This window comes from Pantherophis guttatus, chromosome 2 (genome assembly GCF_059756535.1).
Source record: "Pantherophis guttatus breed Tessera chromosome 2, ASM5975653v1, whole genome shotgun sequence".
Lineage (NCBI taxonomy): Eukaryota > Metazoa > Chordata > Lepidosauria > Squamata > Colubridae > Pantherophis > Pantherophis guttatus.
In genome coordinates, this window is record NC_142064.1 from 37,499,878 (window position 1) to 37,527,610 (window position 27,733).

A 27,733-nucleotide genomic window follows, 5' to 3' on the forward strand; every position below is an offset into this window, starting at 1 on the left:
AGATGTACAATATAACTGGGTATTATCAGCACATTGATGATACCACACATTGCCAGCAAATGACTTCATCTAGAGGTTTCATTTAAATGTTAAAGAGGATAGGATTAGGACACAGACTTGAGGCCTGAGAAACCCTGTATTACAGGAACCTACAGCTCAACCTCTCCCCTCTTAAGGAAAATCACCTCCCCTTTTAAGGAAAATCACTGCAAAACTGTACCTCCCCCTCCAAATCCCCAACGCAGGCTCAGAAGGATATCAAAGTTGATGGTATCAAAAGCCATTAAGAGATCCAGGAGAGCAAGGACAGTTTCATCCACCACCTCCCTTGTGTCAATTCCTCCAGAATTATCTGCAAATTAATGCAATCTTGGCAGGTACCCTGGCCTGAAAAGGGTCCAACTACAGGCTCTCTGTAGCTAAGCTCCGATACCCTCTCATCAACTTTCCTAAAATGGGGAAGAGTGGGAGATGGGTTAAATATCTAAAACTGTTGGTTCCAAGGATAGCCTCTTAAGAAGGGAGCATAGTAGCTTAAGATCTTCCATTTTATTACTTCTAGGACTCATACATTCTTCTTATAGTTATAGAAGCAATTTGTGGTAAGATGTACGAGAAGGCCTAGCAAAAACCTGGGAGTGGCGTCAAAAGAGGAATCAGCTTAGAGTTTCTGCAAAGCTACAAAGGGACTTAGTCCAGAGGTGAAATTCAGCCGGTTCTATCCAGATCGCGCGATCTGGTAGCGCTGGCGGGAGGCTCCGCCCACCCGCCCAGACGTCATCACGTCCCATTTTTGGCCCCCCTGCATATGTGCAGAAGACTACGCATGTGTGGAGGAGGCGCGAGCGAGTGTAGCATACGCACGCTCACATTTGTGAACTGGTAGCGAAGGTAAGTGAATACCACTCCTGACTTTGTCCAATCCTCTTGAATTCTGTTAATCCTTATTCAGCGCTCAATTCAGCGTTTGTTTACGATTTTTATAATATATTTATATTTATTTTGAAAGTTACCTAAAAGTCAAATTTGATACAGGAAATAAGATCTACTGTATACTGTCCTCATCCTTTAAAGGAATTACGTAACATGTTCCATTGCCAGACTGCTTTATTTTGTTCTGTGAAGGCCATCAGGTTTTGGATCCTGGATTTTTGTCCATAAAAAAAAAGTAATTTGTGGACATTCTTGAGGCAACAAATGATATATTAAAATAAAAATTGATATGTAAAATAAATTTCAAGCACCTGGCTGCCTTCCATTTACTCTTGCTTCGCTCTTTGCTCTGCATAAATGAAATAACTAACTGCAATTTATCAGCATTTTCTGGTCTAGCTAGAATAGAAAGTTAAGATTAATGTTTTCTAAAAAAGGATATGAACCCATGGTTTAATTTCAATTTCTGAATCCTAATGAATCTGGAAACAATTATCCATATTTCACAGGTTTTGAGTTTTTGAGATTTTAATTTAAGACACAGCAGATCAGCACCCGTTTTGGTTTTTTTCCCTTTTCATTTAGCAAATTCTGTCCTAATTCCTACTTAAAGGCAAGGACCCAATTTGTGCGGGCAATAAGCTGACTTTGTATAAATATACAAAAGTATGAAGGCTATTGCTTAACAGATTGTAAGCTGCCCTGAGTCTCCGGAGAAGGGCGGCATATAAATCAACTTAAAAAAAAAAAGTAAGAAATAGTTATTCTAGCTGACATTCTTTTTCTCTCTTGAACTCCATTTGCTCTTCCATTTCTGGCAGAATGTGGGCCATTTTTGTTCAGCCTAGGTAGAAATATTCCCTGAAAGGTTTTCTTCTTTAGCACTCTGGATTGTACCCTGCCTGTCCCCAAGAACAAACCTTTAACAACCAAATTCTGTGTCCATCTTTGGTTTGCTAGCATTACACCTCCATCTATATTTCTTTTTTAAAAATGCTTTATCTGTCTCCTTCCTCTGTTAAGCTCAGCAGTGTCATTTTCCTAATGGAGAATATGCTGTCTAGTAAGAAGAATAGTGTCCTATAAAAGTTACAAAGAACAACATGACTATTTGTTTATATGTTACAGAATGTTGGAGAGTTATGTGTGGCTGGATATTGTCACACTATATTGTCTTGTCAGCTACAATTTATAGTTCGCATTGTTTGTTCAGCCTGATAATAGAAAGTATGTGTTAAAGGACTGCATATTACTGCATGAAATACATATATCCTGATTTATTGAACCAGGTTGAGCCAATAAAACTGTAGGTTAATGCTTATACAGGTAATCCTTGACTTATGACAATTATTCAGTTACTGTTCAAAGTTCCAACAGCATTCAATGAATGATACTTAGGATAAGTCCTTGTAGTTCTGGACATCACAATATTCCTGTGGTCACATGATCACAATTTCCCATGTTCCTTCTGGCTGGCTTCTGACAAGCAAAGTCAACGAGGAAACCAGCAGGTTTGAGTTTGAAGTAATAATCACATGAGATCCTCTCTTAACAACCTTGTTTAAAAATGGCAACCGGGATTGCCAGAATTGCCATTGCACAGGTGACATGGTCACATAATGTCTAGCTTTACGGCCATGTCAGTTAGCAATAGCAATTCTGGTCCAAAGACAAAAGACTAGGACTACATATAGTTAGATATATTATAACACTGTATGTAAAGTTGAGTACAGCATAAGAAAGAGTAAAAATAAAAATATGAAATGAAAAGTAATAAAAGATACCACATTTTCTTGGAATATAGTACATGGAATGATAGGATAGTTTAAGGTAGGTTTGCTGACAGTCAATCAATCTTTATTCGGCCATAGAACAGCAGAGATTTGGAGAAAAATCCTGTAATGTTTTATAACATCCTTGATTGGATTTAATGTTACATGGAGCAAAATGTTACAAACTACAATATTTGTTCTTACAGGTGGAATGATGAATGGTCCATGCTCATCATTCTCTTGAGTGTCCCCTATGTTCTTGAAGTCCGCCTTGGAAAAATTGAGATAGATTTTTAGGAGTTGCAAAGGAAATTGACACTCTTCTTCCTCTAAGATACACTGTAATGTAAAAGAGAAGCAGAAATTTAGACAACAAAGTGCATTTTTTTCCAATATTAAGAAATGGAATGGAATGCACAGTTTGGAACTAAAAAGTAAAATATAATTGTTCTAAATGCTCTTTAAATTGTTTTAAAATTATTCTTACATATAGCAAGAGAAGAACTTACACAAATGTTTGTTATTTAAAGATGAGTAGTTTAAAAATAGGCTACTAGAAAAACCATTTTTGTTGTTTATCTCTGTTTAACTACAGCAGAGGTGTCAAACTCATATTGTCACATTGTTGTCACGTGATGTATGATGGCTTTCCCCCCTTTGCAAAAATGGGGGTGGGCGTAACCAGAGTATGACACCTGCGGGCTGTGAGTTTGACACCCCTGAACTGCAGTATCAAGATCTCTTGGGGCCTAATGTAGGTGTACCATATGTAGGTTGCAAACATATGGATGATCACAAGAGGTTATCAAAAAGTTAATGCTTTTTATATCAGTTTGCTGCTATCTAATGACTTCCTGGATTATTGAAGTTCGAATACCATATACCTATTGTAATAAATATGATAGGCATATTTGAGAAAAATTGTTTGTGCTGCTGCAGTGTTAAAAATGGAAATTGGAGAACATGAAAGAAGGAGAAATTTTTTCAAATTGGTTTCAGTATTGTGGTCCAGTATGTACTGGCAGACATTTTTTTTGATAAATTTTAGAATTGCTGCTAAACACAGAGAATAATTTAAAGGAAGAGTAGCTGAATTAAAATGTTAAGAAAAACAGAACAGTACACTTTGGTAATACTGTAGTTTGTAATATAATTTCAAGCTAAATTTGAAATTTTAATCAGACACGTTATAATAGCTACTATGCAGATTTTTTTTAATTAAATAGCTTTCCTATAGCTATAGTCATCTCTGTGTTTTTTTGTTATTTTTTTGTTATTGTTAGTAGTGTTATTCTGTCGTATTGATTTTCCTATTTTATTATTATTATTATAAGAAGGGAATATAAGCTGGTCAAACTCCTGATGCATTAAGTGTCATGTAAACTCCAGGAAATAATAAATGAAATATTAGTATTATCATGTTTAGATGCAAAAGATATATTGAAATTCACTCAAGGATGTGTAGGACTTGTGATATAGGTGAAGAATAGATAGACTTGGAATTTATGTAGGTACTCTAATGAGATGTTACTATTGGAGATTGTAGAGAGGCAGGATCAGGGGAGGGTTCTAAATTTTGTTACTACCGGTTCTGTGGGCGTGGCTTATTTTGTGGGTGTGGCTTGGAGGTCATGTGACTAGGTGGGCGTGGCTAGCTGGTCAGAGTCGTTTCTGGAAGGTCCTCGCACTTACGACCAGTCCTCGCACTTACGACCCGACTCATTTGTTTGCTTTTAACCCTGATCAGCTGTAGGACGGCCCTTTGAAGCCCCGCGGCAAGAGTTTAAACAGTTTTTTCCCTCTAGTCATCAGCTGGGACTCAGGAGGCAGCAATAGATTGGGGGTGGAACCAAATAAAAGGTAAGAATAACGTGGGGGGGGAGGGTGGGGGGGGAGAACCGGTTCGGTGACGTCATATCGTCACCGCTACTGGCTCGGCCGAACCGGGAGGAACCCACCACTGGGCAGGATGATGAGTGAATCTCAAAGGAATTGTTCATGGGCACACTGGTTGATTGATCAATGATTTACTGATTATATGCCATTGTCAGTGTACATTTGATTACATACAGATTTTGTGGAGACTCTGTCCCCAAGCTGGCCGTTCAGGTATTCTAACACTGTCCAAGCGTATCCACTTAAGGCAGTGGTGACTAACCTTTTTGTTGTTGCGTGCTGAAAGTGTGCGTGCATGCGCATGCCAGTACTCTCGTGTGCCAGCACCCATAATGTATTGCACATCCCCCTGTGCATGCGCGCATCCCACACACATGTGCCCAACCTTTGTGACCACATGTGACCAACCTTTGCCGGCATGAATGGCTTGCTTTTGCAGAGGCAGTGACAGCTCCTTCTCCTCCTGCCAGCCTCACGATCTGGGCAACGTCCAGCCAGCCAGTCATGCCAGCTGGCAGAATCACAGAGAAGCGAGCCACCCAGGTTGCTGCTGCTGGTGCGCCACCCTTGGAGCAATGCTCCATTCTGCCCATGGATACGCAGCAACCAACGAGGGAGAAATGGAGTTGAGAGAGCTGGGGTTGAGTGCGTGCTATCGCCTCCCTCCAGCCCAGCTTCCTGAAGGGCATCTTGCAGCCAAAAGCAAATGCCCTTTTGGCCCACCTGAGGCCTCCTGGTCTCTAGCGCCCGTCTCTTGCAACTGCTCATCCGCTCCCCACAGGGGGAGGGAGGAGACAAAAGAGGGCTGCTCCCAAGAGAACTTTAATTGTTCCTCTTTTGGGTTTGCCTGGCAGCAGCCCGGTTCTTCACATGCTCCTGCCAGTCTCTTGAGACACCTACCCGAGCGAGGCACTGGAATCGTCTGCCATGCAGCGGCAGGGGGGTTGGAGTGGTGGAAAAAGGGCTGGCTGGGTGCCTGACTGGTGGCTTCCTTCCTAAAGAGAGTGATTACAGGTCTAAAAGGAGACGCAGTGGCCAGGAGTGCTGCAAAGAACAATCTCCCCCGATTTGCACGGCAGCTGAGAAAAGCGCCTTCCTCCAGTTGCTGGAAGTTAAAAGGTGGCTCTGCACAGCTGCTCGAAAAACTTTTCTCCCGATGGCCGTTCTCTTTCACGCTCAGAGCCCCATGGAAAGGATTGAGGGAAGAAAGCCGGAGCTCTGGCAGCCTCTGGAAAAATGTTTGGCTCATCGATTCCCCCACCCCAGGAATGGGGAGGTACGTACTCCCAACCCCCCCAGCATCTTTCTGAGAGGAGAGAAGCTCCCTGCTTGCTCGCACACACGGCTTCGGCTGCTGCCCATCTATTGTCTGGCGCCCACAGCGAGGCAACTGGGGAGACGCCTGCATGTTTCACAGCGGCAGTGGCAGCAGCAGTGGCAGTGGTAAAGCCATTGCCCCCATGAGGTCTGCTGCTCCCAACTTCATCCTCTCGGCCTTGGTGCTCTTACCTTACATGGTGGCGGTGCCTCCTCCTCCTGCAGGCCAAAAGTGCAGCCATGCTCGCCTGACCGCCCAAGCTGACTAGTCGCTCTTGCCTTTCCCGCTGCTGCCACTGCTGCTCTTCTGGGTTGGCGGAGCTGCGCAGGAGGAACGCCAGAGACAGTGTGCTAGACGGCCATTGCCATTGCTGGTCTTCGCACGCGCATGCATGTCAGAAATCAGGAGACCATGGCCGATGAACATACACATTCCTGAAACAGGAAGATCATCTTCCTGGAGCACACATGCGCAATGGGCGGCTGTTCTTCTGGTTTTGTGTGCACCAGTGCACATGAAAACCATCTGGCTGGCATGCCGGAACCTGGAAGAGCAATGGGCGATGGCTCTGTGTGCCCAGAAAGATGGTTCTGCGTGCCACTTCTGGCATGCGTGCGACAGGTTCGCCATCACGGACCTAAGGCGTTACAATTTTGAAGCACTGAAAAAATGTGGGTCTAAGATAAATACTGTATGATAGATCTAAGCCAATGTTTTTCAAGCCTGGCAACTTTTAGTAGATGCATAGACTTCCAAAATTCCTCCACTAGCATGCATCTTAAAGTTGCCAAATTTGAAAAGCATTTATCTAAACCTACCATTCCAATGGATTGCTTAGGCGCCAAAGCCCTTCCTGAATAGAGAAAACATTATGTAATTGTGGTGAACTAGGGAACAATTTATAAACAGTAGCTGTTTTGTTTATTATCTGTCATCCAGTCTATTAACTGCTCACACATCAGTTTGGAGCATCAACTGTTTCACTTGTGTTAGTTGAAAAAGGAAGATAGGACTGACTGTAATCTTGATATTAATGACAACAGGGCATATTCTCAGATAGCCTCTTCAGGTGGTTTCACAGAAATATTTAAAAGCACTTGGGATAAAATAGAATCCTAATGAACCTCATAAGATAACTAGCTGCCAAAGAGCAGTGCAATAATTCCCCAATATCATCTTCTGGAATCTATTATGTACTTGGAATGGCACCATTGTAATACACTGCCTTAATATCCCACTACTAATAACTAGCCCAGAAGGACATCATGGTTAATGGTACTGGAAATTGCTAAGAAAACAGACTAGATCAATTTTCCCTAAGAGAGTAAAGCAAATAATTTTTGTTCCAACTTTCTTTATTGATTTCATGTTTTTATGATGAACTGTAGAATAAACAATATTCATGGAGATTTAAAAAAATATAAAATCACAGTGTTGGAAGAAACCTCTTCTAGCCCAGACAGGAACCTCAGATCATTCTAGACAAATGGTTCTCCAATCTTTGTTTGAAATTCTCCAGTTATGGAGCATCTACATCTTTAGCATGAAGACTGTTCCACTACTTAATAGCTTTCACAATATGTTTGGATTCCTATCTGTAAAGCTATCATATTCATTCATTTGCATTGGCTTGCAAGCTATCCAAGGTGGCTTAATTTATTTGTATGACACCCATTCCTGAAGACTCTAAATTAAAGAAATCAAGATGATAAAATAGCAGTTTCAGAACTAGACAGAATGTAAAGTTATAACTTCCTGTTAGGGTCATAAGTAATCTCACTCTGGTGCCTAAATGAAGAACCAGGTTTTCAAAGGATTCCTAAAGGATAGCAGAGTTGAGACCATACAGATCTTGGAGGTGATGCAAGTGCAGTGATAGAAAAGGCACTTCCCTGATCCCATAAGACGACATTGTTTTATTGATAGGACTTTGATAAATGGGAATTTATCATCTGCTTTTGATAGTGTTGTGTGCTTCTTGTTTGAAAATACTATGAAGATATAGGGAAATGTCTGCTGATATTCTCCCCTGTTTTGAAATGTTATTTTCCCTGTGCTGCTTTGGTGAAGTGTAACCTTCATTTGTGTTTTTTTCTGAAGTTTTATTGGCAATTAAGATAAATTGTGTGCTGAGATTGCTAGATTACTTGACAAAGGACACAGCTCATTTGCAAACTAATTCAGATATAATTTTATTATGTCTGAGCTGTAGGACCTTAGTTCTGTACTACCTAGTTATTCAAATATTGCTCTTTTATATAACTGGCTCCTAATTGCTTATCTGCTCAGGAAGCCGAGGATAAAGTGGAATTGTGTTACACTGGAATTTTGGGTGCGGTTTTTATTTTATTTTATTTTTCATAAGGAGAGCTTGAATAAACAATCTTCAGCTAATCACTCCTTTTCCTGAGGCTAACTACATTTTTGTGCCCAGGGAATAAATGCCATCCTGAATTCTTTGGAGAAAGAATAGAACAAAATGAAATCAGTCAAACTGTTTGACTTTTACCCTACCTCTCTGCTTTACACTCAAGTTGCTATCAAAGATTGCAAAACAAAAAGAATATAAAATTTAAAACAAAAAACAAAAAGGGAATGTAAAGTTTAAAAATGTAGATTTAAAATACCAATGAAATATATACAGAAATAATGTAATAATGAAAAAGCATATTGAAGGGCCTGTATTCTTTCAGATTTTAAGAACACCTTTTTCTAATCTCTACCCTCTCTTTTGGGAGGAGTTTGTTGAAAAAGGTGATCAGGTTGGAATTTCAGAACTTCCTGGAGGCAACAAGATTACCAGTTGAATTTCAGGCACAGCAGTACTTTTTGATGATCTCAGCAGAGTTCTCCTAGCAGTTTTGGATACCATCAGTTGTGATACTCTTCTGGATTGACAATGTGCTAAATCCTATGTGGGGTGGTTGTAGTGATTCTCCTTTTTTTGTGTATGGTTACAGTCAGTGATGGTGGGAAGGGCGTAATCAAGTCCAAAGCCTTTGGACTGGACTACTGGATGCCACAGAATCCAGTGCTCTCATCTCTTGTTGTAATATCTATAGGCAGCTGCTGAGTGAAGTTATGCATTGGTCAGGTATCATCAAGATGCTGGTAGTGGTATACCCCTCATTGACAAAGTGATGCTACCAGGTTTCTGTCTCTGGAAGCTAGAGGGAATTAAAGGGAGGCATAGATTTAAGTTCAACCCTCCCAAGACCAAGTGGCTATCAGGATTTGGACTTTTCAAAACCAGGATTTTACATCGCAAGTTCTGAATGGGATTGCATGTCCCCGGATGATACTGGTGCCCAATTTGGGAGTTTTGTTGGACTCTCAGCTCCTGTTCAAAAAGCAGGTGGCTGTCTTATGTGCCAATTCCAGTCATTGCTGAACTGGATTTTCATATAGTATCAGGCACAATCAACAAGAACCACTCATGAATAGTCTCAAGCAGAAGCTTTATTGTTAGTCACCTATGTTACAAGAATCTCACCAGACTGATTGAATTTCCTTGGGAATAATCAGTTTCAGATTCAGGGGGAAGTCAGGCCTGAACTGCTTTTTGCAGTGCAAGGCATCAAAGCTCGCCCCCCCTTTTAACACTTCCCTTCAGTCTATCAGGAGATCCCACCATGTCTAGTCTCTCATTTCTGAGGAGTTTTATGTCTGTTCTTCCAGGATGACTGTCTTCTTTTTTTTGTTGCCCTGGTGTTTCTTTGATTTTTAATTTATATTCCACCCAGAGTCATTGAAACGTTTGGTGGTTTTAGAATTAAAAAACAAATAATACTCAAAGGAATATAAAATATTAAAATGTATGCCCTTATTTATGTGATATCCTTTACATGGAAGTGATTTAAAATCTGGGTGATGTGTCTGGAAGGCAAAACTTAATAAGCTTTGCCAATAAGAGAATTTTAAATTGATATGCAGCTTGAATTTTCTTTTCTACTTTTAAAATGCCAAATTGAATAAAATACAAGATTCTTTTATTCTGTTTCTTATGATTCTATCTAAGATTGCTAACTATCCCTAGACTGCAATAGTTATTTTATCAACTGCTTCTCACAAAAACTTAATGTGCAAATAAAAGGTAATGAGAGCATAGGACACATGGCACTTGGACTGCAATCCCATAATTTTCTGAGAAATGCCTCTGAACTTAGTTGTATTTGTCTTTCTATTCATGTACTTTGACTGCAGAAATAGTGTGTTCTGACATGTATTCATACGCTAAAACCTTAACTCATTGTAAGATTACTTTTAATTGGTCCAGAGCAGGAAGGATATAGATAGGGTGGGGTATGGTGGGAAATTTTGCCTTTAAATGGAAAAATGATTGTGATATAGTTAACACAGTCCAAAAACAATTTGCTGAGAGTAACATTTTGGAAGCCGTCCCAAAACATTTCAGTTGACTTAGCTGTACATTTTAAAGTAACAAGATGATAAGATGAAGTATATTAAAACAGAAAAGCAGTATAATTTAGATAAGGAAAAGTGGCTACTTTCAGCTTTTTTTCCTCTCAGATAACTTCTGTCATAGAAGGCATTGAGTTCAAGTAAGAACTTTAATTAATGTATCAGTTCTTATTTTTTCATTATTTCAACAGGAAATACCCTTCTTGAACAAAACAAAACTTTCAGGTGTGCTTTCTGAACCCGATGTCATCTCAGAAACATCAGAAGGGATGCCTGGTTAGGGAAAGTTTACATACAATAAAGCTCCCCCCCCGCCATCAAGAGTCATTGACCCAGAGGGGTAGAAGAACATTGTATATTTAATGATAATATTAAGTGTACAATATATTCAATTATTTCATTGTATTAATTTAAAAAATATTGCAAGATCTAGGAAGTTAATCTTGAGTGAAGATTTGTCTATTCAGGTGAGAATCCATTTATTATTTATTTATTATTCGTATTTCTGTGCCGCCCAACTCTCAGAGGACTCTGGACGGCTTAACAACAAAGACAGTATGAACAATATACGATAAAAGATGTTAAAAACCCATACACACCCCTCATGGCCGGACCTCACAAGATCGCAGTGGTGAGATCAGCGGCCCCAAGCCTGCCGGAAAAGCCAGGTTTTCACCATTTTCTGGAAGGCCAGTAGGGTGGGAGCGGTCCTGGCCTCAGGAGGTAGCTGATTCCAGAGAGCCGGGGCAGCCACAAAAAAGGCCCTCCCCCGCGGACCAGCCAGGTGACATTGTTTAGCTGACGGGACCCAGAGGAGGACAACTCTGTGGGATCTTACCGGTCGTTGGGAGCTATGCGATAGAAGATGGTCTCGAAGATAGCCTAGCCCTAAGCCATATAGGGCTTTAAAGGTAATAACCAACATCTTGAATTGTGACGAGAGACCAACAGGAAGCCAGTGCAGCTCACGGAGGATTGGTGTACTGTGGGAGTACCTAGGTGCACCCACGACTGCTCGAGCAGCTGCATTCTGGACCAACTGTAGTCTCCGAACACTTTTCAGGAGTAGCCCCATGTAGAGCGCGTTGCAATAATCCAACCATGAAGTGACAAGGGCATGAGTGACTATGACAAGAGCCTCCCGATCCAGGTAGGGTCACAATTGGTGCACAAGGCGAACCTGTACAAAGGTCCCCTTAGCCACAGCTGCCAGGTGTTGCTCTAATCTCAGCAGTGGGTCAAAGAGGATGCCCAAATTGCGAATCCGTTCTGAGGGGGACAACTTCTCCCCCCCCCCCAGAGCTAAGGATGGACAATTGACATAGTCCTTGGGAGGCAATTCCCACAGTCTTGTCTGGGTTAAGTCTGAGTCTGTTTACTCCCATCCAGACTCTCACAGCCTCCAGGCACTTGCACATCACATCCACTGCTTCACTGAAATGATGCAGGGTGGAGATATACAGCTGGGTATCATCGGCATACTGCTGATATCCCACCCCATATCATCGGATGATCTCCCCCAGCAGTTTCATGTAAATGTTAAATAGTAGGGGAGAGAGGACCGAGCCCTGTGGCACTCCACAAACGAGGGGCCTAGGGGTCGACTTCTGTCCTCCTATTAACACCGATTGTGACCGACCAGAGAGATAAGAGGAGAACCACCGTAACACGGTGCCTCCCACTCCCAACTCCCTTAGTCGGCCTAGTAGGACACCATGGTCTATGGTGTTGAAAGCCGCTGAGAGGTCAAGTAGCACCACGATAGAGGAATGACCCCCCATCACGGACTCGCCAGAGATCGTCCATCAGCGCGACCAAAGCAGTTTCCATGCTGTAGCCAGGTCTGAAGCCAGATTGAAAAGGGTCCAGATAATCCGTTTCATCCAATGTCCATAGGAGCTGATGTGCCACCACTTTCTCTACAAACTTCCCCACAAAGGGTAAGTTGGAGACTGGACAAAAGTTCTTTAATTCTGTTGGGTCCAAAGAAGGCTTCTTGAGGAAGGGCCTTACAACCGCTTGGAAGCGTTAACTAAAGTCAGGAGCCAGCCTTGTGTCACCTCCCTGCTGGCCGAAACCAGCCAGGAGGGGCATGGGTCCAACAAACAAGTGGAGGAACTCATTGCACCCACAGCCTTGTCCACTTCCTCAGGAATCACAGGCTCAAACTCATCCCACACAATATGACTAAGACCTGCCCTGGTCATCTTGGTCAGAATTGCCCAATGAGAGTCCAAGTTCATCTGAACCTGAGCGACTTTATCCGACAGAAACTGCACAAATTCCTCAGCTCTATCCTGTAAGGGCTCTTCCGCTCCCCCTACATTAAGGGGAGAACGAGTCACCCTGAACAGTGTGGCTGGGTGAGAATCAGCGGATGCAATAAGTGCGGAAAAATGTGAACATTTTGCCAACCGTACCGCCACTAAATAAGCCCTAATAAAGGCTCTTAAGAGTGTTTGGTCAGATTCAGATTTACTGGTCCTCCAGCACCGCTCTAGACGTCTCTTCTGGCGCTTCATCTCCCAGAGCTCCTCGGTAAACCAGGGAGCTTTCCTGGATCACTGCTCTTGAGAGGTCGCAAAGGCACAATCCAGTCCAGTGCCCCAGACGCCACCTTATTCCAGGCAACAACCAGGGTCTTTGCCGGACTGTGGACAAGGGAGTCAGGTATCTCCCCAAGCTCCTTCTGTAACCCTACAGGGTCTATTCGGCACCTGGGGCGAAACCACTTAATCGGCTCCACCTCCCTGCGATTGGGGAGTGGCATCCTAAAGTCCAACTTCAGCAGGAAATGATCTGACCACGACAAAGGAGAAACATCAATAGCTCTTAATTCCAGATCGCTTCTCCACTGCCCCAAGAGAAACACCAAGTCGAGCGTGTCCCCCCCCATGGGTCGGACTCTGAACTACTTGGATCAGGTCCATGGTTGTCATGGGAGCCATGAACTCCTGAGCCACATCTGAGGGTTCACCAAGTGACGGCAGGTTAAAGTCCCCCAGCACCATAAACTTGGGGAACTCCACCGCCAACCCGGCTACTGCGTCTAGTAGCCCAGGTAGGGATGTTGTAATGTAGCTGGGAAACAGGTATGTCAACAACAGACCCAACTGAACCCTTGAGTCCAACCTCAAGAGGAGGGACTCACATCCGACAATCTCCGGGGCAGGGATCCTGCGAGGGCAAAGGCTCTTATGGACAATGACTGTCACTCCTCTACCCCTTCCCTGGAGTCATGGCTGATGCAGTATCTGAAACGTGTCTAGGTACATCTCTGATAGGGGAACACCCCCCTCTTGACCCAGCCAGGTCTCAGTTATGCATGTCAGGTCAGCCCTCTCCTCCAGGATTAAATCCCGAACGAGGGGGGCTTTATTAACAACAGACCTGGCATTAAATAGCAGCAGCCTGAGGCCAGGGCCCTGATTTCCCAAGTCACCAGGTATACGGGATGAGCCTTGTGAACCAAAACCAGAGGGATAAGAACACGTAATCGCTTTGACATAGTGAGTCCTAGTTCCCCGAGAGTGGCCTACCCCTCGGCTCCCGTCATATCTACCTCTCCCAGTCAAAACCGCAATATTCCGGCTTTCCATCTCCCCAGAGACCCCCTCGCCCTCCCCACCGGCCCCCCTCTTCCCCAGCAGGCAAGGCACTTCATTCATACCGAGCCGGGGGTCATATCTGGGCCCCATCTGCTTCTGTTTGCACACTCAGCAGAGCGGGCTCCATTCTTTGTCCCCGGCTCCCTCATTCTCTACAATTCAATCCCCCCAATTCACTCCTTCTGTTTTAAAACCAACTGAATTCTGAATCCTAATCTATCTAAAACACACTCTCACACACACATATATACATCTCTCCCCGGATAGTTAGTATATCAGGCCACAATGCGGGTATGGTCTAAACTTCAAAACAAATTTGGTCGACCCGGCAGTAAAAATCTGCGGAAGGAGCCACACATTAACTAAACCCTCCAAAATTAGGCTTTTATTTCTCAGTGGCTGACTCTTTCAAGATGTTTTACCAAGGATATAGATAATCGTTAGTTAACAGTCATCTGTATTACCCCAAGAATCTTCTATATTTTTTGTCCTACTGAAAATCATTTCTTTTAAAGGGGATTTCATTTCTTTCTATAGAATAGTCAGCGATTGAAGTGAAGTCCTCTCTGGAAGCAATTTGAAAGATACAGTAGTGTGCAGACATTCAGCTCCTCCTACCTGGGAATATTTTTACTCTAGAGAAAAGCAGAAGAATGGGGGAAATTTAGATGCAGCTGTTATGAGGGGTTTGAGTTGTCTTTTCACAGTAATATGCAACAACCTAGTGTGTTTGTCAGCTTTTCCTTTGGGCTTAGCATAGGTGATGCTTCCTGGAAATGCCTGAGGCTGGATGATTTTGAGGCCAGTGTAGCATTCAGTCCCTGCACATAAATGTTCTATCTTTTCTTTAGACTGAAATGTTGAGGAAATAGCAACCCAAATTTTAAAATATCATTTCAAATTGGTTCCATTAAAGGGATTGGGCATGTAATCAGATTTCTCCGTGCATATATTTTGCTGGATCAAAATTTTTCAAGCATAGTATAATGTATATAATGTGTATTAAAGCTAGTAAAATATTAGATTGTAGAATGTTTTGTATTTAAAAGGATACATATAGCATTTGGCTATACCTTTTTAAAATGGCTGTATTTTTTCTTGGGATCGTACTGCAAAATCCAAGCATTCCACATTCTTTTTTTTAAAAAAAAGTTAAAATAAAAAATAGCAAAAAAAAATTTAAAGAGACAAAGAAAACAAAATAAAATAAGCAAGACATTATTAAAAAAGGAAAAAGTGCATTAAAAAAAAACCTAACACATATATACATATTGTCTCCCCAGTTGAATGCTGATTAATATATTACAAAAACATTTATTTATTTAGAAAATTTTTATTGCCACCTATTCGCACATGGAGACTCAAGGTGGTTTACAGGAATATAAAAACATAATATATAAAAAATAAAACTAATAGAAGAAATTAATCTAATAAAATAATAATATAATATAATAGCCTCCCTCCCCCCATCCTGTGACAACACATCACACAAGCCATTTAATGGACTCCATCCCGCTCTGGGTTCCCCAGGCCTGCTGGCAGAACCAGGTCTTTAATGCCTTCTGGAAGAGTGTTAGAGTAAGGGCCATTCTAATGTCTGAGAGAATGAAGTTCCAGAGAGAGGGACCCACCATGGAAAAGGCCCTTCAGGGTTCCACCGAGTGTATCTCTCTAGGGGATGGGACCAGGGGTGGGTTCTATTTTTTTTTACTACCAGTTCTGTGGGCGTGGCTTATTTAGTGGGTGTGGCTTGGTCATGTGACAGTGGGCATGGCTTGATGGTCATGTGACTGAGTAGGTGTAGTCAACTCAATGTCACTCACGTCAAGGGATGCCTCACCTGGCCCCTTCCCTCCCAGCCATTCCTTATCACATCCAGCCTCAATATATCTATAGTTCTGTAAAAATGTTGTTCACCTTTTTTCATATAGTATGTAGATTATTATCTACATGTATGTAGATTATAGTATGTAGATTATTATCTACACACTATAGATGCACTTTCATGGACCACTGAAAGGAGGAAATGGCTCACATACTTTGGCAACAGGCTTTTAAGGGGCTGCCAGAAAGAAGTGGGAGCAATGTATTTCCAAAGCACCAGAAAGCGAAACAAGAAGGAATGGATGGAAACTGAACAAAGAGAGAAGCAACCTAAAACTAAGGAGAAATTTTCTAACAGTGTGAACCAATATAGGTGCAGAAATATTTCAGTCATAATTTCACATATAAAATAGCCATTCGTGTAATGCAACCTGCATATTGTTCAAAACAGTCATTAGTATTATTTATTTTATTTTATTTTTATTTTTATTTTTATTTGATTTATATGCCGCCCTTCTCCGGAGACTCAGGGCGGCTTACAATGCGTTAAGCAATAGCCTTCATACTTTTGTATATTTATACAAAGTCAGCTTATTGCCTCCACAAACTGGGTCCTCATTTAACCTACCTTAGAAAGGATGGAAGGCTGAGTCAACCTTGAGCCTGGTAAGATTCGAACCTGCAGAAATTGCAGGCAGCTGTGTTAATTACAGGGTGCATTAAACCACTGTACTACCAAGGCTCCTTGGTAGTTATGGTACATTATGGCTGATGTTTGACAGCAAGCCTAAAAATCAAAGATTACAAGAGTGCTTCTTTCTCTGTATGTATACAAAACATCACATACCAGGAATAGCATATTAAGATGGACTTATGCAGTGGTGGGTTTCAAATCTTTTTATTACCGGTTCTGTGAGTGTGGCTTGGTGGATGTGGCGTGGCTTGGTGGACGTGATGGGAAGAATACTGCAAAATTTCCATTCCCTCCCCACTGCAGGGGAAGTTTACTTCAAAATCCCCATTCCCTCCTCACCCCACTAACCTGCTCTGGGAAGGAATCAAACTCCCAACTCTTCATTTCCCCAAATAAAATATTACTCATAAGAAAAGGCTCCCAGAAAAGCAAGGAAAAATCAAGCTGCTAACAAGGAACCCGCCTAATACTCATTCCACATTCCTGCCAGCTGCGTAAAGGAAACTTTGTAAGAAGAAAACAGCTACTGGTGCTTAGAGATAATAGAAGGTGAAAGCCAGAAGTTCGGCTCCATTTACAAGCAGGCAGAAAACTCATTCAAGACAGGATATTCACAATGGAAATTGCCCAAACCTTTTTAGAAACAAAGCCCATGTTGTACAAACCCCAAAATTTCAAAAACATAGAACCATATAAGAATCCCTCCTCTTATCCAATTTGTTGTTTGGCTGACCCAGAAATGAACTACTAAATGTCACTTCGCTTCTGTAAGTAAAAACCTCCTTCCAGCAGGTGCTTCTTGGCTTTTCAATTTAAAGCGACAGCATCTTTTTTTTTTCCTTCTTTGCCAAGTGATCTCCTGGCTGAAAAGCGAGCTGATTTTTTCCTTCTAGACAATCAGTTGGGAGGCTTCTTGGCTTCTCAATTTAAAGCAACAGTGTCTTGTTTTTTTCCCCCTCTTCTTTGTCAAGTGATCCCTGATTTTTTCCTTCTAGCCAATCCTGCTGGGGGACTGGGAGGAAGCGAATAGATTGGGGGTGGAGCCAGGCAGAGGTGGTATTTACCGGTTCTCTGAACTACTCAAAATTTCCACTACCGGTTCACAAGAACCGGGGAGAACCAGTAGCAACTTACCACTGGATGGGACCCACAACATTCCTTGCCTCCACGTTCTAATGGTAGATGTGAGAGAGCAAGAGACGGTCCCACAGATAACCTGGTCTCAAGCCATGAAGAGTCTTAAAGCCCAGCACCTTGAATTGCACCCGGAAACAGATCAGCAACCAATGCAGCTCCTGCAGGAGAGGTGATACATGTGCACACTGAGGTCTACACAAAACCATGCAGGCCGCTACATTTTGCACCAACTAGCGCTTCCAAATGCTCTTCAAGGGCAGCCCCATGAAGATGTTGAAGAGTACTAGATCTAAGACAGAATCTTGAGATATTCTACTGCATGCTTCTCTCCATATATATATAGATGTAGTTTCATTGAAGACTAAACACTGAGTCAGTTGGTCAGCCAATTTTGAATGCATCTGATGTTGATGCTGTTTAGCCCACATTTTTTTCAATCTTATCCAAAAGTAGACTATGGTCTACTTTGTCAAATACCTTACTGAAGTTAAACATGCGACAGCTTCACTTAACAGATGAGTTGCTATCCCAACTGTGGTAACTAAATGAGGATTACCTATGACCATTTTTCAGAATTAGTGTATATCTAACCTGTGGTAACTAATTTGTAATACGGGGTAAACTCATGGATGAAATCCATTAAATGTGAGCATATTTCTTCCTTTGCTTTGTTGTAGGCTTTTTGGTCAGGACCTGAGATTTCACACAGCCATGCTCATATACATACCAAGTATATGACTTCACCATAAAACCAAGAATCCTTGCTCTTATGCACAGTTTGAGTAGGAACAAGGAGAGCAGTGTCAGCAGGGTGCTGGGTCATGCAGAAGCTCCTAGGCAACAGAAGGTCTATCTAGGTACTAGGAAAACAATGTTCTTCTGTAGAACTATTATTATTGAAAGGCAGATAATTAACTAGATACATGTATATGAAATATTATTTGACATTTTTGGATTCCTAGTTTTCAAATTTATTTGATTTTTTTTTTAAAAAAATAGATTACTTACTAATCTTGAGATGTGTAACAAGATTTTCCTAGCAGTAGATGTTCGTAAGTAAGCTAATGATCTGAGAAATGTACAAGAACTAGTATATTTTTCCCCAAACTGTAATCAGCACATCTGTTATACTTCTTATAGCTCTAGCTGTTTTTAGTTCAAGTGAATGACAAGTCCACATTTCAATATATTTAAGACTAGATTTCAAAGATGGCATGTTAAGCTGTTACTGAGATACCTTAACCTCTGCTAGCTACCAAATTAAATACATATCAACAACAAGCAAACTGTGTCACATGGACGGCTTTAATGATTGCTTTATCTGCACATTTCCATTTAAAATAATTGCAAATTATCAGTATATATCATGTAAGTTATTTTCTATGGGTACATTACTTGGAACACTTGACATCTTGTTTATGTAACCAAGCTTGTCTCTGAGGTGGTGTTTATTTGTACTTTCTGATTATAAACAGAAGTGTCCATTTAGAACATAGGCTGCTTTATGCTATTTATTTTTGTGTTTTCCTGAAAATAAGACCCGGACTTATATTTTTTGGGGGGCTCAAAAGATGTATTAGTGCTTAATTTTGGGCGAGCCAAGCCAAGAGATGGTGGGACAGATTGACACCCGATTTAATGGAAGCAGGCGATTCTGATGTGCAGTGACACCAGTAGAAAGCAGAGGTATGGAGGGAGAGCAGGCGATTCTGATGCGCTGCGTGGCCTTCTGCGCCGTCGTGGCCATGGGCAAGCCAAGAGACGGTGGGGATGGATTGAAATCTGGTGAAATCTGCTTGGAGGGTCCTGCTGGTGCTCGCTGGGACTCACCTGTGCTGCACTGCACAGGCTGTGGCTGCTGCTGTACACCGTCTGCCCCCACGCATTCATCATTTCCTGTGCTGGCCATTCCCCCCACCTGGGCTGATGACAGTCTTCACTGGGGCTTATTTTTGGGGTTTGGGATTTTGTCATTTGGGATTTTGTTATGGCTCCTTTCGTAGATGAAATGGAAAGCAGCAAGAGTGACCAGAAAACAAATTCTGGTTATAGAAATGTAGATATAAGAAATCTGTTTCTGGTTGCTTTAGGTTTTGGAATTTGCATATTAATTTGAAGCTGGTTAACCATTTGATAAGCTAGATACTGCAACTTTCTTAAGAGCTTGCTTTAGTCTACTGCTATTTGCTTGTTGAGGGTGGTTTAATAAGATGCTATATAAGGAAAGGATATTCTGTTGTATCAGCTAACCGTATTTTAGTTGTGTTACATGTTTTATGGGGACATACTATGTTTGTCTCATTCATTTTATCAAGATTTTTCAAGTAGTTTTTGTCTCCTGTTGGTGACCAGATAGGTCTTGCAGCATTACACAGTATAACTAATATGTAAAGCCTGGTATGAGATAATAGTGAGGTCTTTGTAATATTTTTTTCAAATCTAGTGAAGTTGTTCATATTCCTCTTTTGCTGCATAGTACTCTCTTCATTTAGCTTTATTTTAATGTTGCTAGTCTCTGACTGTAATTAGATTTTCAAGCAGGCAGTAGCTGACCTCAGGTAAAATGTGTAATGTTCAAGTCAGTGAGGATCTATGATTGGTGATGTTGGTTGGTTTAATATAATAGTCATTCTCAGGACTAAGTGAAATGGGACTTGTAATTAGTTTAAATACAGGAATTGGTATTTTTGTTTCTTATTTGCAACTGTGTCAGAGGAAATGGAGCAGATAAGCATTATTTTTCTTCTGACATGTATATTTGGTAAACCAGGAGTCTGTGAGTTCTAGTCTCAAAAACCAGCTGGGTGATTTTTGGCCAGTCTCTTTCTTAGCCCAATTCATCTCTCAGGGTTGATGTGGGGAAAATAGGAAGAAAAAAGAGTATTGGGTGTGTTTGCTGCTTTGAGTAATTTTTTAAAAAAATGATGTGGGATATAAACAAATAAAATAAAGGCTAATCTTAAATCCAGATTATCTGTTTATCTGGAGTACTAGCTTTTCAGATTTATTTGGGAAATATTATTGGAAGGGAAACCATGTTATGCATTCCTAGACTCTAAGCTAAACGTTATAGTCATTCCCTGATGTTTGCCCTGAACATCTTGCTATTAAGGTATGTTTATGGATAAAAATAAATAGTAAAATATGTAAATCTGGCTTTCAGGTAAAAATATTCATTTGCAGTTGCTTAATAAACCATCAGTACCGTATAAAGATATTTCTGCAGTTGTATGCACTGTAGAAAAAAGAGATATAAACTTATACAAATTCCTCCAATCTGCAAAGATTTTTCTCTCTCTCTCTGTCTCTAACCCTAACCCACCCCCCCTCTCCTAAACTTCACTACAATAATCCATTCTTTCCTAAAAGGCCAGCTGCAAAAGTTCAGGTGATAAGAAAACCCCCCCCCCCCAAGAAATTGTAGTAGAAAGTGAAAGGTTTGGCAGAAGAAGCAATACTAGTACCGTATCTTCATATCTGGACAGCCTTGCTTCAAGTTGAGTTGCAAGAATCATGTACTTTGTGCACTTCATTGTGCTTTTAGCTGAGGCTTCAGGTACTTCCAATTATTTGATTATTTAGGTGCCGGGACTGTTTAGATCCTGGAAAAAAAGGGTTGATTTCTGCATTTGCTTGGAATTTTAGCAGAAATGTGAAGAATTTTAATGTGGGAAATAAACAGGAACAAGGGCACAATAATACTTTTTTAAAAGCTAGGTTGTTACATTTGCTTAGAAATTATATTTAGAGTTATGGACCGTTTTTTTAAATCAATCCTCTGCTGTTTAGATTATTACTCAGGAGACTTTTGGCTAAGTCCTAGGTGTGATTTTGCAATTGCATACAAATAACTAAAATATTTATGTTGAAATGTCTGCTACATATACATGTTTCCAATTTGCACCATTTGCACCATTTTCTTTATTTTGAGATATACAGGTAACTGTCAGAAAGAGACTGGCCAAACTGGGGGGAGTAGTTAAGGTGGAATTAGTCTGGAATTGTTATGTAGGCACACGAAGGCAAAATCTGATACTCCCCACCACCACCACTGAATGTCATTGAACCTTATCACGTCAGGCCCAGGAGCAAACTTCCAGTCTGGGAAGATTCCTGTGAAAAAGGCATCAGCAATGAAGTAGCTAATTGAACTCTTCATGTGTGGTTCTGGTTCTTCATGCCCAACAAGGGGACAGATTTATACAGCAAACTATACAATACTAATAATATGGTATATCAAATAGTATATTAAGTTTTCCAGAGTAAGTCATTATATGACAAAATATGCTATTTCTAATTGAGTCTTGGTATGTAGTGAACAGAGTTGCCCAATGCCTTATTTCTGAATTTTTGATTATATGAAGCTTTTGAAAGTTCCAATAAATAATTCTCACTGAAAGAGATCAACTAATGATTGATGTTGTCATAAAGGAGATTAGATCAACAAAATAAGTTTTTTGGCAGTATCATTCTGGGTCAAATCCAGTAGCAGAGATTGGACTCAGTGTTTGTTTTTTGTTTTTACTTCATGACAGTATTTATCATTCCTTAACTCACTCTGAGCTATACTATCCAAACATCTTTTAGCCCAATTTAGGAAATAATAGTTTCACTTACATGCTGAAAGATTCATTGTAATTCAGTACAATGTATATTACTTGATGTAACTGATAACATCAAATAATATACCTGATGATAATTAAAAAGTAAAGGTATAAGACAATGGCACACAGACAATTAGATATGAACAGCATACTTGTTTTGTGCTTGCTAATGCTTATTCCAAAAGTACTTTTTCAAGAGGCAACTTGACTTTCTGGTTTTTCGTTGAAGACGTTTCGCTTCTCATCCAAGAAGCTTGTTCAGCTCTGACTGGACAGTGGGGAATGGAAGGATTTATACTTCTTGCAGACAGCTGGTCATTTGCATTCTTTTAGCGAGTCATTGAGGCCACCTGGAAGTATATCTGTGTTGTTAGGTTCACCTGAGTAGTGCAAATGGGTGTGGAGCCTTCTTGGAACTGTTGAAAGGACTGTGTTGTAGACTGGAGAAGCGAAACGTCTTCAAAGAAAAAACAGAAAGTCCAGTTGCCTCTTGAAAAGGTACCTTTGGGACAACCCTGACCTGGATGACTGAGAATCTCCATAGACATTGCTGATGTTTATGTTTTATCAATACCAAGTCCAATTTGTAAGTCAACAGCTATCAGCCTATTAAAAATTTAAAGTTAGCCATTTTAATCTTTTTGCAAAGTTTGCTATACAACAAAAGGGACAGCATAAGTAGAAAAGCAGAAGTCACCATTCCCTATTTTACATGTTATAGATAAATGTGTGTTGGTGTACTTCAATTCCCCATTAGATGCAGGAGATAGAAACATTAACAAGGTGAAGAAAAGGAACACAGGATCCATATTCTGTATTATTACCTGTCATTCCTTCTTCTGTTTTCTTCTGTTCTTAAGAGGCCAAGAAGAATTCTTGAGGCCTTAATGCAGGCATCTATCAAGTGTCATCAGGCCAAAGAGAAATGCTTGTTTCAGTTATTAAATCAGTCTCTTCCCATCCCAACTTTGCACAGTTTGACAGAGCATTTCCTAGTTTAACAGTAAAATACAAGGAAACTGTTGTTATTGTTTATGCTGAGTATGACTGCTCTCAATTGCCTATTTTTTATTGTTCCATATTCCGGGAAATAGTTTAACTTGAACATACTGAGTACTTGATGAGAAAAGCTGCAATATTTTGGCAAGCACCCCAAGGTGTTTAGAGAATCAATGGCCATTTTCTAGTTGGTCAGCTATGGATGATGATACCTTTTATATTTGAATCCATATTTTCAGAGGTCATACAGGGCCAGTCCTAAAATTACCTAAAAACCCACATTACTAGTCAGACTGTAACACTCCAACATTCTGGGTTTCTAATACACGAATAAGTGTTTCTTTCAATGTGTACCTATCTAATTATTAAGATCTGCAGGAGCAGGATGTGTGTGTGTGACATGTATGTGCTCTTTGACATCCCATAGCTAGGAGAAGCACTTTATTTGGGAACATGGAAACATACCTTTTCTGTTCTAGAATTCTTTTCCAAGAGATCAAGTTTGATGCTGACCTTGGAATTCCTTTCCCACAGAGGCCACAGGTACCAGCTTTGTCTGCTTTCATTGCTAAGTGATGCTACTATTTTGATGCTAGTATCTGAGCCTAAGGAAACATTGCCCAGTCTTGCTATTTATCTACAAATGCTTTTCTATTGGTATATTTTTTTTTACTGTACTTAATTTTATTCCATTATCTTATTTAATAAAATGCTTTATGAAGGAAATTTGGATAGACCAGAAATAATTTTCCTTGCTGTCTATAGTTAAATTATGCTATTTGATATGGTAATCAGTATAGATAGTGTTGAAAGAGTAATAGACAGAAGTATAGGACATAAGGGGTTTGTATAAGTTTTTGTTTTGTTCTTACATTGTTTTTAGTTGCTGTAAGACACACAGAGTTATGTGTGAAATGAATGGCCATATAAATAAGGGTAAGTAGGTAGACAGACAGACAGGCTACCTGTCATGATAGCTATATGATTCATTTGCAATTAGAAACAGTAATGGTGGCAGCCATTGCTAGGACATCTTCAGACAGCTTTAGGCTGTGAATCAGTTATGCCTGTTCCTGGATTAAGAAACTGCTTAGTCGCTTCCCAATTGAATTATTGCAATGTACTCTACATGGGATACAAATGATTATTTCTCTCTCTCATTTATTCAAGTGATATAAGAAGCCTGAGGAGTGGCTCAAGAGCTATGTTCAGTTATAAAAGGAATCAGGAGGTACAAGCTAGCTAAGACACAATGCTAGCCTGCTGAAATATCAAAGATGGTTTGGCTTAAAACACCTTTTCTGATGATAACATATAGGTGACTGCAGCATTGTGGTAATTTTATTGCTGAAGCCTAAGAACGGCAACGTAATGTGTTTAGAACAGATGCAGGGAGAGTGTCCTACAAACTTGAGATGTGTTTCTGAAGCCAAATTCTTTTTCTGAATAGAGGACCTGTTCAGTTCAGAAATATTTATCACCAAGAGAAATCTCTATGAATAAAGCAGGGGTTCATTGCATGTACTGATTGTACTGATTGTACTATTTAGTTAATATTTACATTTTAATTTTATTGTATTATTATATTGACATTACATTACCACATTTAAACCTTTTAAAAACTATTTACAGTATTATTTCACAGTCCTCTTTGGCCACGAAGGGCAGAAGCCGCTTGAGCTCCGTTGTGAGGAAGAAGCAGATGGAGAAGAGTGGGTGGAGGCTATTCAGCAAGCCAGGTATGAAATTCCAATACTAGCTACTAATAATTTAGTTTGGCTAAGGGACAATGTCTTCCTTCCTTTCTTTCCTTTTCTCCTTCCCTCCTGGGGATTTCTTCACCGTAACCAGCTCCTTTTGTGCCTCCTTCTCTTATAATGCAGAAAAAGAAAAGTTCAGGCCAATACTCTTCAAAATATTTATTTTTACATCATTCATAATGCTCAACTGTCCCCCTTTACCTTGTTTTGTCACATTTGTTCATTATACCTGATATGCAGATCTGCAGTACTAACCTAGCATGATTCATCTATTTTGTCTGTATGGGTAGTCATATCTTCTGAGGTAGGAGCAGCAACTTGAGTCACTTTTTTATTGTAACAGTAAAGTAACATGAAGAGCCATTGCTGAACTCACGTATGTAGACCATTTTTTAATGGTGTCAAGTCATCTTGAACTGTGAAAAGGATGGAAAATAAAACAAACAAACAAATAAAACAAGAGAACGCAACTTCTGGACCATATATGACCTTGCAGCATTCATTTTGTAGTTCCCCCCCTAGTACCCCTAGAACTTTCCACGCCTTAAAATATACAAATAATTTCTCTTTCCTTATGGGTGGATCTCATTGAGAAAAGGACAAAATGGATGCCTTAAGGCAGGAGTGTCAAATTCAAGGCCCACGGGCCAGATGTGGGAGGCGATTGCAGCAAAAAATGGAGCTTGGGTGGGCTGCATGAGGCCCTCCCAAGTTCTGTTTTTGCTGGCAGAGGGCTGGAGTAGGCCATCGCAGCTGAAAATGGAGCTGGGGGGAGCGTGTGAGGCCCTCCTGAGTTCCGTTTTCACTGGCAGAGGGCTGGATCAGGCTGTTGACCCCAGCCATGCCCCCTGCCCCCCTGAGGTCAAACACAACCCTGATGTTGCCCTCAATTGGCCCTCAATGAAATCAAGTTTGACACCCCACCCCTGTATCTTTCTTATCCATTAAAATTCCAGATATTTTGTAAAACAGTCTGAAATAAGTTACCAACCCACTCTGATAACACCATGACATTAAAATACACTCTCTAAAAGAAGATGCTTACTTATAGTTTGATCTCAGCCCCAGTGGCACCATGATAGTGGTTAGTTAGAAATCTGATCTAACTGGAAGAAGTTACTTTGTTCCCCTTCTAAGGAATTAAGAGCAGGATCTTACACTGGATATCAGAGAAGCAGCTGGAAACAGAACCCTTCTGGAGGGCATTTGGTTGGGTTGGTAGATTGGCTTTGCTATATATTTTGCAATCTGTGTTTTACTTTTATTTGATGGTAGATATTTTGTGTATTTTTATCTGCCATCAAAAGTCCTTTAGGATTGCACCTATCTATAAATTTGATAAATTATTTGCTAGTGCTGAATTTCAGAATTTATGGTTTTTCAGATAGTGTGAGAAGATTGAGAGGGAATTTCTTACTTCAGCATTACATTTTTAGTGAAGGAGTTGACCAGAGAAGACGCACTTGTACTTTCTCCTATGAAACTTTCAGCAATCATCCACTTGAAAATCTTGCTAACTTCTAATGCTGGCTGTTCTTGGTTGTAAATATTTCTCTGAACTCTCAGACATATGTCTGGCTACAGTCCACTATTATCCTCATTTCTTATTGTAACTTATTGCTTTTCTTTGTGAGGTTTTACAGAAGGTATCTCTTTCTTGGAACAAAATAAAACATATGGTATACATTAAAAGAGCATTCTTCTGTTTGTTATTGTAATCACAGTTATTGGAATTTAGGTGTATTCAATTCCTGACAAAATGCAAAGTGCATAATATTATTAACTGAGAGCTAATTTCTTTCCTGATGCAGCCCTATAGAATATGGCTTCTATCTTGTTTTCCCAAGGAAAATAGGAGGCTTTAGAGTTGCTTAGAGTTGTAGCCTTCTCCTTGCTCCATTGGCCTCACTTTCTGCTCACAGGATAAATAGGCTTCACAGGATGGGCAAGTAGCTGGAAGTGAAAATAGCCTTTCCTGTAAAAATGAAGCCACCTCATCCCAGCATAGTTGAAGAGTACATATAATTCTGCTTTAGTAAAAGCATTCATTGAAGAGGTAACTGGGCTGGGGCTCCTATAGATTACATGAGCTGACAAATCTTATCCTTCAGAGATCATTGATATTTAGCTGACAGAGTAGAAAAAGACTCAAAAAGTGTGTTCTTGATAAAGAATTAGTGATTTGAGTGCTGTTCTTTCTGGTCTGTCTCTGTAGTTGTTGCCAGAAGATTGCTTCTCTTGTCACCCAGTGTCACCCACCTCAAAAAAAGAGAATATAGGTCTACCTGCCACTTAACGTATTGCATTCTCCTTGGCTGGTTCACTTTTTCTTCTGATCTGAAGGCTGCCCGTTCCCTGAATGACTTTGGTTTTTGAACAGGCCGCCAGACTCTTTTCCTGGCATTTCTTTCCTCAATTTCTCTCGCCACTTTCTCTGTGGATATCTTGGCTGTAGCTTCCTGCTTGTAGAGAAGTACCAGAAACCAGAATTGTTTAACTAGTGTCTCAGAACCTGAGAAGACGGCAATTGCTTTTCCAAGCACACAGAGTACAAGACCGAAAGAAAGCATTTCCTGCATGACACAGGAAGACCTTCTTTATAACTAGAAGAAGTGGAGTAAACCTTTTATTATCAGATCAGTCTACAGGAATTGGGAATAAAATTCCTCTTTGGAAGGTGGCATCACTCAATAATACAGGTTTTTTTTTTATATTCATGCTTGTCCCAAAGCCAAACAAAGCATTTCCATACTGATTGCACAGCTT

The 27,733-nt window shown here is 40.5% G+C and overlaps 1 protein-coding gene across 3 annotated transcripts in view; it reads left to right on the plus strand.

Annotated features, from left to right (window-relative positions):
• RASGRF2 (Ras protein specific guanine nucleotide releasing factor 2) overlaps positions 1–27,733 on the plus strand; it is a 119,761-nt gene that overhangs the window by 9,514 nt on the left and 82,514 nt on the right. For all 3 annotated transcript variants that reach the window (XM_034441205.3, XM_034441207.3, XM_034441206.3), the window contains exon 2: positions 24,840–24,946. In XM_034441205.3, coding sequence (XP_034297096.1) covers positions 24,840–24,946 — 107 coding nt within the window. The remainder of the gene's footprint in view (positions 1–24,839; positions 24,947–27,733) is intronic.